The 18262-nt window shown below is 22.0% G+C and overlaps 1 protein-coding gene across 5 annotated transcripts in view; it reads left to right on the top strand.

Annotated features, from left to right (window-relative positions):
- The window catches only part of LOC129605277 (uncharacterized), a 43224-nt gene that overhangs the window by 22581 nt on the left and 2381 nt on the right, over window positions 1-18262 (top strand). For 3 of the 5 annotated variants that reach the window (XM_055514928.1, XM_055514927.1, XM_055514926.1), the window contains exons 2-8: window positions 582-1122; window positions 12879-12981; window positions 15232-15258; window positions 15411-15601; window positions 15677-15793; window positions 15913-15996; window positions 16137-16244. In XM_055514928.1, the coding sequence (XP_055370903.1) occupies window positions 922-1122; window positions 12879-12981; window positions 15232-15258; window positions 15411-15601; window positions 15677-15793; window positions 15913-15996; window positions 16137-16244 (831 nt within the window). In that variant the 5' untranslated portion in view covers window positions 582-921. Of the gene's footprint in view, window positions 1-581; window positions 1123-12878; window positions 12982-15231; window positions 15259-15410; window positions 15602-15676; window positions 15794-15912; window positions 15997-16136; window positions 16245-17099; window positions 17374-18262 lie in introns of all 5 variants that reach the window. The other 2 variants (XR_008696707.1, XM_055514930.1) reach the window with 2 other exon arrangements.

Genomic DNA, 18262 nt, shown 5'->3' with positions numbered 1-18262 from the left:
GATATACAAAATACATTATGTGTCCTTAAAATTTAAAGAAAACATTATAATATTGATAACGTAAATAATAGAGGTCAATTAAAATTTTTTTGAAAATTTAATTTATTTTCAATTATTATGCAGCATTAATCTCGTAATTTTGATAATATTATATAATCTCGTAATTTTGATATCGTATAATGTGTTATAGATTATGAATTAAAGAATTTGTAATATTTATAAAATTTATAAATAAATTTTTTAATAACTCATTTTGTGTTTAATAGAATTGTAATTTTAGTAATTTAATAGTTAAATTAATTAACTATTAATTATAGTTAATTAATTTAACTTATATATTATTATTTATAATAAACAAAAAATGAAGTATCGTCTAATATAATAAAAACTGGCACGTTAAAATTAATATTAAACACGTTCTCTTAATAATTAAAAAATTAAAATAGCAAAATAACATTTAAAATATATTAAAAACCATAATATTATTTTTTTTATTATAAAAGGAAAAATATACTTAAATAATAGTATATTAAAATTCTTTTGTTTTAATTTTATTTCCTTGGTTTATTTTTTTTTCTTAGATTTATGTTGTTTCCCTCAAAACCATTTTTCATTTTTCAACAAATTAATATCAAAAATTAAAATAACAATAAAACCATAATAGTAAAGGTGACAAGAATAAATAAATAAATAAATAAAATAAATAAAAAACAAAAACTAAATAAATAAATAAAAAAATATATATGAAGTGTAAGTTTTATATTAAGAAAGTACACTGACACTGCAAACTAAGTAGTGTTATAATACAGAGGAAAAACAATAAAGGTGATAAAATAATATTATACGTATATATAAAAAAAATACTTCTTTACCAACAACATTAAAATAAAAGGTTAAAAATAAAAATAAAAATCTGTGATAATGTCAGTTAAAAAAATGTTACTATTAACAATTTTTTATATTTGGACAACATCATATGAAGTTAACGGTTATAAAACATATAATAATAGATATACCGTTGCTTCAGCATCATCATCAGCATCATCCTCTTCAGATATATCATCAACAGATAATGATCATCCAAATGATATTATATTAAGAGAAAATGATGCACCGGTAAGTGTATGTATATTTTATTTTAAATTTTTTTTTTACATTTATTTTTAATTTATTTAGTTTATTACTGTTTGAATAATAAAATGTATATAATTTTTGTATAAATTAAATATAAACCGGAGTATTCAGAATATTTTTTAAAAATACTAAACTTATCTTTGCTCATAAATCTTAACTTATAATTTTACATTGTATAAAAAAATTTTCCGCTAATATACCAATGAACCCTATGCTTCTCATATTTTTTATTTTCCAATTTCAATTCTTAATTTACAAGCTTAACATTTACAACTTACAAATTGAATTGTGTATAGTAAAACGGTGTAGTTGCATTTTAGATTTCAGAATTAATTTCAAAATATTTTTTTTGATTCAAGCAAAAGTAAATTTACAAGTTTCAAGACAATTCTTATTGCTCAAAATTGATTGTACATAAAATTTTTTTCGCACTTATTATAATTATAACAAAAAAAGAATCCTCTAGCTGATAGTTAATTGATGATAGACTATGCGTTTAACATATTAATTTCTTTAAGTATATTATTGATTAAAATAATTAATTCTTGGTAATATAATTATAATGGTTCTCATTAATACATATTTTGCTTATATGTATAGTTTATTGGTTTCTTAAAAAAACCAATTTTAGAAAGCCAATTAAATACAATGCATTATGCGTATACATTAATATACTTATACATATTAATATACTTATACATCATATTACATATATCAAAAGAAATGATATAAATCAAAATTCTTAAGAATTTTATTTTCTAATAAACAAAAAATCATCTTATATAGAGATCGTAAGATAACAAATTTTAATTATCATTAATAATACCATATTTATAGTACTAATAATACCCAATTATATTTTTATAAGTACCATATAAACGTACAAAAATATAACTCTTTGACTCTTTATAGTTAAAAAGAGTCAAAGTTCAAATTCAAAATATTCAAAAAATTTTCATAACTTTACGGTATTGTAATACTTAGTGCGAAAGAAATTTCTAATTCACAAAAAATATACTGCATGAGCCTTAGAAATATTTTAGAACAAAATATCCTACATATATGGATGCAATTATAAATATCTTTTATATCCTTGATCTTAAAAGTACATGCACTATTACAAGATGTCCTTGATTTGATTTAATGATATAGTTAAAAATAAATCAAACAAAAAAAAAAACAATTGCGTATACACATACATACGTACATGTAAATTTATTTTTTATATGAATGAAAATCAAAAAGAAGAGTGTTAATTTCAAAAATCAAAAATAATTGAAAAATTTCTAAATTTAGAAATTATATAGTGTCAAAAAAGAGGACATTATTTACGTCATTAATATAGAATAATATAAAAATTCAAAAATAGTAATGGTATATGTATTGAAAATCAATATTTATGTACATATGTATGTAATAATATCCTCTAGACATTCTGTATATAAATTGAATAACTTGAAATAAATCAAAAGAGAAAAAAATGTACAAAGGAAATTAAAATTCTATATAAGATTTTTCTGATTAGAATGAAAGAATCGAATTATTGTACCTAAACATGTACAGAAATATGTATATATATATATATATGTATGACATAATTATTTCAAATGAAAAATTAAAAGAAACAACTACAATAATTGCATTCAAAGATAGCATTGCATTCAAAAATCTGTTGGGTTAGAGCAATGCATAAAAATTAGTTTCAATGAGATTTAGGTCTGTCATTGTATCTCTTTATTTAAGTTTTGTAGTTTGAAAAACTTTTTCCGGTAAGTTGAACTTATACAAATTTCGTAGATGAATCTGTGTGAAAAATATAAACTAGTATTTTTTTTTTGTTCCTGGCATAAAACACAGTTAAATGTCTGCATATTATACAATATTGCCATTTATTCAAAATCCATATGCTATTCTGTAATATTTAAATGAAAAATTATCTATTTTTTTTTTGTTTTGAAATAAGCTAATAAAAACAAAGTGAATTTAAAATTTAAATACAAGTGTTATAATTTGCGTCTTTTTTATTGTTATTTTTTTTTTATCAACTAACTTTTTCCTAAAACAAACAACAAATGTTTTTTAAGTCAATAAGTCTGCTTTTCTTCAAAGTGTAAACTTCATATACCTAACCAGATAATTATATAACATTTTTCTTTAAATATACTTTTCAAATTTGTATTTTATCGATATTTAAAGGTCACATGTATGTATATATACAATAAGAAGAAGTCGTGATACTATTATAATTTATCTAAAGTCGAACCCACCATAGTAAAAATGTTATGTAGCATACGTACATAGATAAAATTGAAATGTCCGGAAAACAAACAATATATGTATACGTTATAGGTAATTAATATAAAATATAATAATTACATTAAAATTAATCGTTTGAAGGCATAAATACGTGCTTCTTGAAAATAACTTGATCGGAACTTGTAATTTTAAAACTTATTTTTAATATTGCACCTGTATATAATAATGCACATGTATGTATGTATATACATATATTGATTTTGTTCTTACCTATACCAATATGAGATGGTAAATTCAAAATGTTTTTTATTTTATTTCCATTTTTTGAAATTTTCCAGAAATTAAACAAAATTATTAAAAATTTGAATTATTCAATGGATGTACATACTTTCATTTTAATTTAACAGTTTTTGAAATAATTGGTGGAAACAATTCGTGTTGTAATTTACGTCCGTCACATGTTAGATTTTAGATAATTGAGCAATATTGAACATCAAATTGACATTATGGAATATTAAAACAAAATAAATACATATATATATAAATTTCTATGCATTCATATGCTACAATAAGGAAGTCAAATTGTAGCTAAGTTCCATCTGTTAAATACACTTAAAATGTGTGAATATGTATACACATATGTATATTGCAAAAAAATTATACAATTATATGTTTTTCGTGACTATTGTTTTTCTTTTTTTATGTAATAAACATTTTATTTTCAAAATTAAAAAACAAATATAATTTATTTCGTTACGATATTAATACATATAATTGCTTACGATATTAATAGGATTAGGTAAAATAAGGTTCTATTGAAAAAAAAAATTTGCCGAAAATTATTAAATATAGGGCAATATCAGTATAAAAAGTGAAGAATACTTGAGTTTAAATAAAGGTATATTACACGTATTTAATTCCAAATTACAGAAAATTATGTATATTAATTGCATTATCTATATTAATTCTAAATACGTTATTTTTTGTATAACACATTTATTATCCCTTATTATACCTATATACTCATATACAAATTATATTTAAAGCAGCCACCATGGGCGGCCACATTATTATTTAAGGTCATTGACAATATTTTATTTGTAGTTGTAAAAGCTTTATTAAAATTTTAACAAAAATAGCTCCATGGACCAACAACATTTCAAAATTTATAAAAAATATTAATTTTATAATCTTAAAATTAAATATTGAAAATTAAAATTGAAAAAAAGCAAACAGCAAATAGCAAATTTGTTTTGTGTTTTTTTTTTTGTCTTAAGTAAATAAAGTTGTTTTGGCGTAAATATAACGTGTTTTTTTCTTTATTTATCACGTATTTATTAAAGCTGTTACACAGCTATTATGTATTCGCTATATTTATTTTTTATTATTTTTTATAAGCAGTAACTAACTACCTTTTTTTTTTCTAAATTTTATTGCAAGTACCCCATGAGACAGTAGTAGATATGAGAAGTAATTATAAAAAGAACATAAAAATTTATGAAGATATTCGAATATCACTTATATAAGGTATAGTTACTATATATATATATGTATGTGTAATGTACAATATTTGAACGAAAAACTAATTTTCAATGATTTAATTAGTTTAAATTGCTTTTAAATTGCAATTAAATTGACTATGTATATTTGGTAGAGAACATAAGTCGGTTAATGTACACAAGTATAAGTGAAATTGATAACAAATTATTAAGGTAAACTAAATGCGGTTATAACATGTGCATAGCAATGTACATGTTATAACCATGGAAAATTACAAATATTGTGCTAAATATTGTTTGTATTATGTATTAGAACATACTTTCAATATACACAATACGTATGTATATAATTACCATTCATAAAATGTGAATTTATGAGTAAAATTCATTTTGATTATGTTTTACACATAACGATGAGAATTTTTAATTATTGCTTATCTAGTACAATTAATTTGAGAATAAGAATTTTGTACTTATTAATTATCTAATTATTATTTACATATATATACAATATAAATGCATATAAATATGTTGCTTAATTTCAATAAGAATTTTATCTTTCTGAGTTTTAAGGTAAAGTTCAAATTGAATTTGAATTAGATTATTATCAATATTGTAAAGATTATTAAAACTTGGTGTTAATAACGAAGGAAACTTAATAAATTAGCTATAATTTAGGATAAGTTATTTTGGAATTATTTGACAATGCTATAATGTGAACGCTGTCTCTATTAAATTTAAATAAAATATACTTTAATTAAATTGTCATTTTGACGCTCAATTAAAGTAGCACATGATTAATAAAACTTAACAGGATCAAGCAGTGATAATCCTGTTAAGTTAAGCAGGAAAAAGTGATAATCCGCTACATCCTTTATTCAATAATTTTTTTTTTACCTTTAAACTACTCTTCAAAAGCTTCAATGAATATTATAAATTCTAGTTTCTTTATATGAGTTCTAATTCACATTTTTTGCTTTTGGAAACCGGTTTTATGAGAATATTTGCTTGTGCTATAGTCAGATAAAACATACATTTTGAAATGAATATAAAAGTTTTCTTAATAAACACAGTTTTATACAAAAAAAAAAAAAACAACTTTAAATAAAAAATATTCACTTTTTTTCTTCATGGTTCATTTGATTTCTGTATATATACTTGAACTAATTAAATTGAAATATTTATTAAAAAAATGAAGGTTTTTTCGAAAAATTTTTATAATTAAATTTATACCTTATCGTATGTTAAATTCAAATATGTAATTGAAAATTTCACAATTGTTCTACTATATACTATATATGTAATTCATAATATGAAATTTGGGGCTATACATTAGGCTTACATAAAAAATTTAATGACTTTTACAAAAATTTGAGATCAAAACGTATGTAGGTATGAAATTCAATAAATTATACTTATAATGCACACATACATATAAACTGAGGCATAATAATAATCTGTTTCATTTGCTCAGTTAAAATTATTAACATATAGGTACTATACATATTACTAAACTAATATCACATTTATATTAGAGAAATTGAAGATAATAAAAATAACATGAAATTTATTATAATTTAAGTACATTATAATAAAAACTAATACTTCCAACATAACTTTAATTAGTTTTTAATAAACTATATGGGATTTACATAACAATTTGAATTGAGTTGTTATTCAAAAGAGTCTATATACTAGGACTTCCACTTATTATATATTATTTTCATATTCAAAACGCCTATAAATGTAATCAAACAATTTATTATTTTACTGTAATTATATACATTAATAAACAAGATTTCGATAAATGCTTATAAGTATGCTATAAAATAATTTGACTTCTGTACATGCTACTAATAATATAATGATCATTAAAATTTTATAACCCATCATTTTCTAATAATGTAATAACTTATTTTGTGGCAATTATAAAGAAAATTTTTAAAAATATTAAAATGCAATAAAATTTTAAATGCAGCCAGTGAAATTCGAATTAAAACTTTCACAATAAGTTTGACATCTGAATTGAAAATTATATTTAAATTTTTTAAAAATTTGTTGTAAAATAAAATGAGCAAAAATAAATTTATAAAATAATTATAGGAACGTTTAATAAATTTTAAAAGAAAATAAAGTTAAATAAATCCCAACAATTGCATATAATTTCGTATAAAAAGCCTAAAAACAAAATAATATTTTAATTCGCGGGCATGCATTAAATATTTCCTTATATACATACTACTATTTTAAGTATGTATATTCGTATATAAGAGGTACCTAAATGCTACTTTTTAATTTTGAAAGAAAATTTATACACACTTTTACTAAAATACAATATACTTTTTGGATTCTGATTCACGTTTAAAATATTTTTAAATACTATTTACGTATGCTATTAATACATAATATGTATAAAGATCTCCAAAAAATGTTCGTGATTCACCACTATTTTTCATATGATCCGCCTTATATTATCATACTTACTTTTATTCATAAGTATTTGTATGCAGGAATAATAAAATGACAAGAAAATAACAAAAACAAGAAAAAATTTTGCTTTTTAATTAATATGCCATCCAGATGATCAAAACGTATCTACGCAAATTTACAATAAGCCTTGCCGTGTACATATCTAAAATGTATTTATTGTGAAGGTTGTAATATACTGCTTATAATGTACATATGTGCAAATATTAAGTGTTCTTCAACATAATAATTAGTATGTACATATAGCATATAGCAATTATGATCTCGGAATTTTCAAGTATGTTGAAACAAAAGCAAAAGTGATAAAATAAAATATATTAAAAAGATAAACTTTTTAAAATCACACCTGATAACAGGAAAAACAAGTTATACACACTGTTTTTCAATTAAGATTACAAACACATATAGTTCTTATTGAAATTAAGTATTAATTAAAAAAAAAAAAAAAAAATTTGTGTGAACAAAAAAAAAATTAAAAAAAGAAATATTTTAAAATTTAGTTCAAAGTAGTAGTTTAACAAGTTTATTCAGAAATTTGCGAAATTTTCATTTTTTGAAACTTTTTAAGCTGAATCAAATATTTGTTTAAGAATTTTGTATTTAGAATTGAAAATCTTAAGTCTTATTCTATGAAATTTTTTCAATACACATTATTTATACACTTTAATGGTATTCCTATAAATTTGAGAGTAGTGTGCTCCATGCCTATGGAGTTAACAATACCAATATGCATGTAAGTACACATATGTACGTATTTTCAATCGAAATTACTATTGAGGAAAAAAGGATGATAAAAGGAAAAAAAGATTCACTCAAATTCTGTTGTAGTTCTCTCAATTAAATGATGCAATACTATTGAAAAATAATTTCATTTTCTTTAAAAATTAATTTTATTCAGAAAAGCAAAAAATTTTTGAATTACAAAATATATCACGTCAAGTGAATTGACTAATCAAAATGTAAATAACCGTTTTCATTAGTTTTTTTTTAAATGCGAAACAACAGACTGTCTTAAATAGAACCGACATTCAAAATTTTTATAAGAAACAAGCTTCAATTACAAAAATTTCTAAATGATAGCCAAAATATAAGTCAAATCTACGAAACAATTTATAAAAATCTTCATTTTGATCAAAATGGAGTAATTGAAATTTATTCATTAAAAATCGCAATAATGATATTTGTCATACTGTGCAAACATCTACACCCTGTACACTGTACTGCACCTCAATGCAATATAAATTATAAGGTAAAATTCTTGTTTTAATTTTAATTTTTTTTTTTTGTATTTGATAAGATAAACATTAATGTTACAATAATGATATTGTATCAGAAATGAGTGAAAAATTATTAAAAAAAAAACAGAAAAACAAAATTTGCAAGACAAAAATAGAAAAAAAAAAATACAAGAGAACTTAAAGGCACGATGGTGAGGTGATGAATGCTCTTTTCTTATTTAAAATGTCTTATAGGTTATTAAGATAACCTTAAAAAGCAATTTAAAAGCCTGAATACTTGAATATTGTATACAAGGTGTGAGTGAGTATATTTGTATAATCTTATGTCTACCTGATTTGGCATATATATTTTTCATTTTTTATTTGGTATCGATTATAATGACAACCTTTTTGTTTTTTGTTCCCATTTCTCGTTTCTTTTTTCTGTGTCCCTTTTTTCATTTAAGATTTTGTTTCTTTCCTCTCATACATTTTTGTAAGAGAACCGAAGCCCACACGAAAATAAAACTTATTTATTTTTTTCTTTTTTAGATGGTTTTTTTTTTTGGATACCTACGGTTTTGAAAACTATTGAGATTTTTATTTATTTTATGACATGTTATAATTTTTGCATTGGTTTGAATACTAAAATACAAAAACTATGCAAAAATTTATTTATAACTAGGCGCATAAAAAAATACTCAATTTGTACCCTTTTGCCACTTTTTATTTATTTTACATACATACATATATATTTTGTATTATTTTCTTTTATATGAAAATAATTTTTTTTCAATTTACCAATATGTTCACTGTTTGAATTTTGAGACAATAATATGAACATTTTATTATGATATTCATAAAATGTTGTGATAACTTTTTTCATAAAAGTTTTATTTTTTTTTGCAATTTTTAAGGCGAGGCTCCTCTCTCTGTATGAAAATTCCAATCATAGTGAAAATAATCTTTAAATTTAATATAAAGTATTGGTAATATTACAATTATTGTCTCTCGGTATGTAAATTACATTCCTATTACCAATGAAACTTAGTACCAATTTTATTAATTTAAATAAATTTAATCGTATATGACATTTTTATTCGTAGATAAAAAAAAAAATTTTATGTGGCTGTGTTTAATACGGGCGTGTGTGGTAAACTAATAACTATATAGTATTAGGTAAAATAATGACTATATAATAACTATATAATACTAATATCAATATAAAATCCTTAAAAATTTTTCAAAATTAATTTTTTTTTAATAATTTGTACCAACTTGTATCAAAATTAATCAGTTCTTCCCGCAATGTCCTGTATAACAGTTTAACAAGATAAAATTGTCACTCATTTGACGAATAGAGTTTGAAGTCAATAATATGAAGTCAAAATCAATAAATTCATAAATTTGGCAATTCACACATAAATTCATATTGATATTATTAGCATGCGTCGTATAGTAGTATTCATAAGTATGGGTCGTTAAGAAAGTACACTTATAATACTACCTAGCTTTTAATAGCTACTTAATTAATTAGAAATTGATGCAATATCGTAATTTCTAATTACTATCGTAATTTAAAATAAGCTGGTTAAAACATTTCAAAAATGCAATATTTATTAATGGGGAATTTTCACAATAAAGCTATCTTACTTTTAATTCAAATGAAAAAAAACTCTACTTCATACATAATTTTCAAATAAATTAATTGTAATAAAAAATATAAAATTTTTAGAATTAATTTTTACCATTTCATGATATATTCAATAAAAATATTAAAATAACCACTCCATAAAACATTTTCTAAACTACTAGAAAAACTTGTAAATCTGAAAAAGCTTTAAAGAATGATTAAATTTAAAAATAATTGTTCATTTTTTTGGAGTTTCCCAATAACGTATACATTTTTATAATTCACATTATATTAATTGTGTAAATTAACACATTTATTAGTCATAGTTTTACAATTTTGTAAATAAGTACTTATGAACTTTACATCAAAAATTTTATTCTCAAAATTCACGTATATTTAAAAAAAATTACAATTAGCATTTCTCTTTTTAAGCCACGGAATGGGTTACCAGTATGAATTTTTAGTAGTTTCCGCTTTCTGACTCTTTCGAAATTATTTAGTTCTGAAATAACTAAATAACATTAAAATATAAAAAGGTGCTTGTTTCCAATCGAAATTGCAATATACTATTGTTCCCTTCACAATTATGAAAGTTAATTAAACATTAATTTGCACTACAATATTAAAAGCGTATATAATGGAAAATCATTATACTTTGTTGTGATAAAGATTATTATATGTGTCCACATGCATTTCTATACTTTTGCAAATTATATAACGTAAGTTGAATATTAAATAAATACATACATATATATATGCACAACTATTGTATTTTTTTATTGTATTAACAAAGAATTGTAAAATAACCTTGAACTTCCCTTAAAAATATGTGTTGATTTAAATGCTCTTATAGTTTTGAATAGAGAAAACAAAAAACGCATAAATATGCTATAGAATTAAAGAAAAGTAGCTTAAGACTTGAAAATGTAATAAATTTTACTGTAATACCTACATTATTTACGTATCTACTCATAGGTTCCTATTATATTACATGTGCATATTATGTGAGAACGTCATTGTAGTCTACCCTTAAAAGTACAAAGTTATTACAATATTGTTATTAATTGCATGACCTGCCGGTTAATATTTTCTTTTGTATAATTTTTCTTTTGCACTTTCTGAAAGGATTTTTGTTTTGCATCATTTAATAGTGTTGCTTTTAAAATATTACTTGTGATGAATGTTAAAAGTCTTAAATAAAGTTATGCTAATTATAAAATTTTAGAATTTAAGAAACAAAAAACAATATTTAATGATTTCTACAGTTAACAATAATGAAGTGTAAAATACATGTTTAACATATAATTGAACTCTAAATTGTGGTACTATGCAGATGCATACAAATAAATTTGTTATAATATTTCATTCTACAGAGTGAAAGTTGTCTATAAATACTTTAAGAGTTTAGGCTACAGGTTTACCTTTTAATTCTTATTAGATGGGAGGAATGAACATGTGCCTTACATACTTTTTTACTTATCAAAAACATTATTGCGTCATATACAAGTAGTTTATACATCCTGTACCGTTTGGTGTCATTGTACTAAACTGTTATTGAAAAAAAAATGTAAAAATTTAAAGAAATTAAAAAAGAAACATTTTATTAAGAGTACGAAATAATATTAAATACACTATATAATATTATGCATTTTTTAAAGCAAGTGTAATACTAAGTATATTTCAACTAAGCAACAATAATCATTTGAGACACATACACTAAAATCAAAAATATTTCATGCTAATATTTTATACGACAAAATAAATTTAATGAAGTACAAACAGGTATCAATATGATGCTGGCGCCATAGTAATACAAGAAAATTTGAATACCTTGAATACATTATTATATATTATAAATATACAATTTTCTTCTAAAATTCAATGATTCATTAGAAAGCATTGCGGTAAAAAATTGTTGACATTTGTTAAATATTTTTTTTAATTTGATGATTCGTTTTAATAGAATTTCATTGATATGTGGATATAAACGTGCATCTATACACACTTTTAGCACATTTCTAAACAAAATTTTATAATTAGTTTCACTCTAAGTCTTTGTTTGTTTACGAAAATTTTCCAATTTTTAACATGGAAAACTGAAAAAAGTTAATATGTATACCATGTTGAAGAAGTATTCCCTATAATTGCTTTACTAAATTTTTGTAAAAGCAATAATGCAACAACAATCTTTCGAAAATCTAAAAATAATAACTTTATTAGCAAATTGAATAATTAGCAATTTAATTCAATCTTAATACGATATATGTACATACATACTTTAAAATTACTCCATTTTACTAATATTATCTGCATTATAACATTTTAGTAAAATTGAGCCATATTTCAATAGGGAACTGCTTTCGTTATTAGCTTTCAAGTAATAGAAATGGTTTTAACATAAATTCTCAAAGTGAAATGTGCTATTTCATAAACCACTTTTTTCAAGTATTTATTTTGTTTACCTGATTTTACCCACCTAAGATTTCATCTGTAAATATGTAAATATTTAATTCTCATTTGAAATTACATTTAATTTCCGGTTTTTTTTTTTGATTATTCATTATCAAATTTTCGCTATACAAACCTTCACTTATTTAGAAATGTAATTATTTAAAAAATTTAATTAGCTTTCTTTTTCGTTTAATATTCTAGTTTCCAATGAAGGAGTTGGAGAAATTCAACAGTATTTCAACGTTAGAAGAACTTTACGAAATGTTAGGAGAGGAACAGACTGATGCTCCTGGAGATTCATTAAGTAAGTTTTAAATTTCATAATTATATTTTATAAAATGTATTCTCAGTGTCATTTGTTCATAATATGATTTAATTATTGTCACAACTGCTTAAAATTACATAAGATTTTTAACTACCTTATTTAAATTTATTACAAATTCTATATTCTATTTTTCGAATTATAATTGAAATTTAAAGTGTTATGCTTATAATTTTTATGTTACACAAATTTCAATAAACTATCACCGTTTCTGAGAAATTGTTGTATTTTAATAAAGTTGATAACTTTGCAAAATCAACCGTATGATTTGGTATAAAAACACACATTTATGTCCTTGATAATGAAGTTTTTAAAGCATAAATCATTTCATTTCTTATATCACACTTAGATTTTGAAATTTGAATTGATTAAAATCAGTTTCAAAACGTCACTAGCTACACTTTACATCACTCATTTGAAAATAATATACACATAACTAAACTGTAAAATATGTATACATTTTAGTTATGTCAACGCACATGTAACTTATAGATTGTGACACAAGTGGAGTTGAACATAGTAACTGTTTTGATTTATTCTATTCTTAAATAAAAATACATTTGACGTGTACACTTAGATAATTAAAATTACTGAAGCGTGTAAAAAGTATATAAATTTATTATAAAAGTATAATGATTCGTTTTGAAAATATAAATTACGTAGATAATGATAGATACACAAAATTATTTTATATACACATATGTATATTCTTGAACTGTCCAATCATAAAAATTAAATAAATTAATAAAATACTAGTTTGGTTGAATAGGATTTTTGAGCTATTTTTAGGTTTTGTAAAACTAAATGGTGACATTAAATTTAAATATAAAACATTTTTTTTAGCATGAAAGAGTTTATGACATTTGAATTTTGGAAGTAGACTTCTATGCGACTTCTATGTAAAACGCTGAAAGTTCAAAAAAGACTCTTCTCCTTCAAAAAACACTAAAAGCACATTTCAGGCGGGCATTTTAGGTGGTGCTGTAAATATTAATCGTTATCTCGTCTTATTAAACCAGTGTTTTGCAAAGTTTTAAAGTAATTTTTATTTTACACGGGAATTCGTCAAATTTTAACAGCAAACTAAATGAAGTCTTTAGTTTGGATCGTGTAGTAAATATATTTTAATTCTTATTCGTGTACGTCATATGTAAATATTATTTTTATTTAAACGTCAAAACAGTAATTTATTCTTATGATGTGATAACATTTTTAAATTCATATACAGTATTTGGCTAGGCTAAATTGTGCTAAGAATTTTTATACGTTACATTAAATTCCAAATAAGAAATAATTTTTTATTTATCATAATTATTATGAACATTTAAATTCGTCACAAGATTGACTCATCGACTATTAGATTATTGTAATCATATGACAACACCGTAAAAAAACCCTGATTAAAAGCTATTACAAACCAAACCAGTTAATTAAAAAGATTAAAGCTAATCACGTAAATATTATTCTATTATTTTTTATATTAATTTAAATTATTTTTTCCTAAATAACATCAAAACTGCAATTTAAAACAATTTCAAGACACATACATATGTGTTATAAGTTCTTTTCATTAAATTGAATAATACAACTTAATGGTTGGTTTTGTTGGAATTTCAATTAACAATTTTTTGACGCAATAATTTCCAGTTTTTTTTTTTTATTAAAATTTTGGGGTTTTTATTTTTATCTAATCCAGTTTTTTTAATACAAAATAATATCATACTCGTACATAAGATCCTACCAGTTAGACGTTTTGAAGCATGAACTCGAAAAAAGGGAGGAAAGTGTAGGAAAAAGCAGTGAAAAAAATTTTAATAATTTGAAGAATATAAAACAGCGCATTTCGAACCAAACTTTAGCAAACAATGTTGAAATTGAATGTGGTTATAAAAAATTGTTTATATGTATGTAGGGTACATAGAATGATTTTATACTCCTATTTTTATAGACTAGAGAACTCTCGTGTTACATAATTTGCGGGATTTTGAACTTTCTTTTATATTAAAGATAAACGATTTAATTGCAAAATTTTTACAATAAACCATAATAGTCTTATATCCAAAAAGTTTGTTTATGGTCATGTAATAAACTTATTTATAATTGCAAATAGTTTATTGTAAAGCAGTTGTTGGTGGATGCCATGCATAAATCACTGTAATTATAGATTTTTTATGTACATATGTGTATATTATGTCCTAATTTTTAATTTTATATTTTTTTTTGTATTTCCAGGTGAATTGGGCTTAAATTTAGGCAGAAGTAAGTTAAAATACTTAATAGTTAATTGTTAAAATTATCGTGAAATTTTCAAATATTCCAAAAAATTTCCTTATAAGACGCTTATGGAATTCCTAAACCCCTAATTAAAATGATAAATTTAAATGATGCATTTTTTTTGCATGTACGTATAGGTGCTGTTCAAATACCAGTCCAAGCAAAATGTGAACCTAGAGATACTGTTGTCGATATAGTTCCAGAGAATTCATCCAGACATCGTATATATTTCCCAGGATGTATATTAGTTAAAAGATGTAGTGGTTGTTGTATTCCAAGAGAACTTAAATCTTGTCAACCAAGTTCAACATCACTTTTGAATTATGCTGTAAGGGCTTTAAAAATATTTTGAATTTGTTCAATATATTTTTGCTAAAATATTAACAATATATTCTTGTTTTAGGTTGTTGTTAGCGATTTTGATATGAAAACAGGACGTACTAAATTAAGACCAAAAAGAGAAATTGTTACAGTTGAACAACATGATTCATGTACATGTCAATGTATAGTTAAAGCAGAGGTAATTTCAAATTTATTAGAATGCATTACTATCCCAATTTCGCATGAAATTTTCTTTTTATTATAAATATATTTCAATAACAAAAAAAAACTATTAAAATATTTTATATTAAATTTAAGGATTGTGGAGAGTTCCAAAAATATGATCCAATCAACTGTCAATGTATATGTCCTAATGTTGATGATAAGGAAAAATGTGAAAAGGTACCAAAGAATTAGAATTAAATTGCATGCACTTTTGTAAATTTAAAATAATGTAGACAATTTGTTATTAATATGGTTAATAAAAAGAATCATTAGATTTAATTTAAAGTGTTTAATAATTTTTCTATCGCTTAATATAGGATAATGAAAAAATTTGGGTACCACAAAGTTGCGCATGCAGATGTCGAAATCAATCTGTTTGTACATCGGGAACATTTTTTGATGAAAATATTTGTGCATGTAAAGCGGTATGTTTTAATATTAAATTTCATTTGTTATAAATAAATAAATAATTTGATACAGTACAATGTTTCTTCATGATATTATACAGGATAGACTTTCAGTTACTCTATTTTTTTTTTAAACTTTCTATTGGCGTTTTTTATCTTGTTTTTGATAATTTTTTGGGTTTTTATTTTATTTTTTTTTACAATATAATCATACATTTCATAATATTAAAAATACAAAATGGAATATGTTGTTTTGGAAGTATTTTAACAATTCATAGCTTCTATTGTGTATTATAAAAAATTTAAATATTTGATTTAACAAAAGAATTTTTTCTAAATTACGGCATGCATTTTTTAAAAATTTCATTAATTTCGTCCGAAATTCGCAAGAACTGCGATGCTTTGATTTTTGTTTAATTTTTTAATACAAAAATTGCTTAATTGATGAGTGCCAATCAATTTGCCTTAAACTTTTCTGGTTTTTTTTTATTCCTGTAAAAAATGTTTGTAATAAAATTACGCTACATTAAATTGAATATCAATTATCACAAATGCCCGAAAATTAATTGTAATGAAATGATAATTGGACATATTTAAAAACCATTACGTACAAGAAAAATCTACTATATTGAGTCAATTTTTTATGTTATTTGTACTGGGATAACATTTTTAGTTTTTATTTTTAAATACATACTTCCAAAGAAGATATTCCTATATCTTTTTATCAAAATTTTTAATCATATTGAGTAGAAATCAATTTCATAATTTCATTAAATTGTTTTCATTAATTTATAATTTTCGTGAAATACCCACTATATATTTTAAAGATATTTATATATATATTTTGTATTCTTTTTTTTTTTTTAATTGTAGATTGATGACTTTGACTTTTAGCCTCTTTTAATAGAATTTATAATGTGAAATTATAAAAAAATAAATAAAACAGAACAAAAATATATATAGAAATTTTAAATATATATATATATTTATATATAATGCCATTATATACTCATAATCTCTTTTTTACATATTATAATATAATTACAATAGCATATTATATAATACATACATATTTTATTTTGAATTGTTTTTCAATAAAATTGTTAAATGATTAAAAAAAAATTAATTTAAAAATTTTCTGCCATGTGTGAGTATTTTTTGTTTTCTTTTTTTGTTTTGTATTTTAATTATTAATTTTCGACTATATTTTATAATCTGCCTTTACATTATACTTTTATATTTTATTGCTTAAATTAAAAACTAATTTAAAATTAAAATTTACATTTTATCTACATTTTAAATAATTTAAACATTTTTAAATAATAATCTAATGTTATATACCTACAAGAACATCGAAATTACAAAAAAAAAAACAAAAAAAATTAATCTGGAAGTGAAACCTTAACTATAGATGTGATTATTCCTTCTATAAAAAATATCTATACATATGTACATAATACATACATACGATTATATTATATATTTTAAATTTTATTAAAAATCATTTTTTAATTATAATATTTTACATACTATACGTATATAAATTTACTACATAAATACATTTTAATTTTTCCAATACGGGTTTTACTTCACAGACTTTATAATATTCATTTGGCGACGGCTATTTTCATTATACTAAACAAATATATCTCTTCTAACTTATATATTAAATACTATTATTAAAATATTATTATTAATGCATGAAATCCTAATTAAAATTATCAATAAAATGTATACATATTTACTTTATCCAGCAGGTCCTTATTCGTATAAATTGATTTTTTTTTTTGTATAAATAAATTGATTTACAGGCCTACCCCCCATATATAAAGACCTAATTTAAAAAAGTTAATTATGTGAAAATTAATTAAAATTATTCATTATACATACATACATACATTATTCATTTTGTAATTTTCATCATATTAATTAAAATTTTCATTTATTTCGTAATTTCATAGTTGCATTTTTAGGTTTTAGTGTATTTTTCTTTTCTAAATTAACATTTAAGCAAAACTTATTTATTATTGCAAAAC

Source organism: Condylostylus longicornis, unplaced genomic scaffold (genome assembly GCF_029603195.1).
Source record: "Condylostylus longicornis isolate FDR11 unplaced genomic scaffold, ASM2960319v2 ptg000013l, whole genome shotgun sequence".
NCBI lineage: Eukaryota > Metazoa > Arthropoda > Insecta > Diptera > Dolichopodidae > Condylostylus > Condylostylus longicornis.
This window is presented reverse-complemented; position numbering and strand designations above follow the sequence as displayed.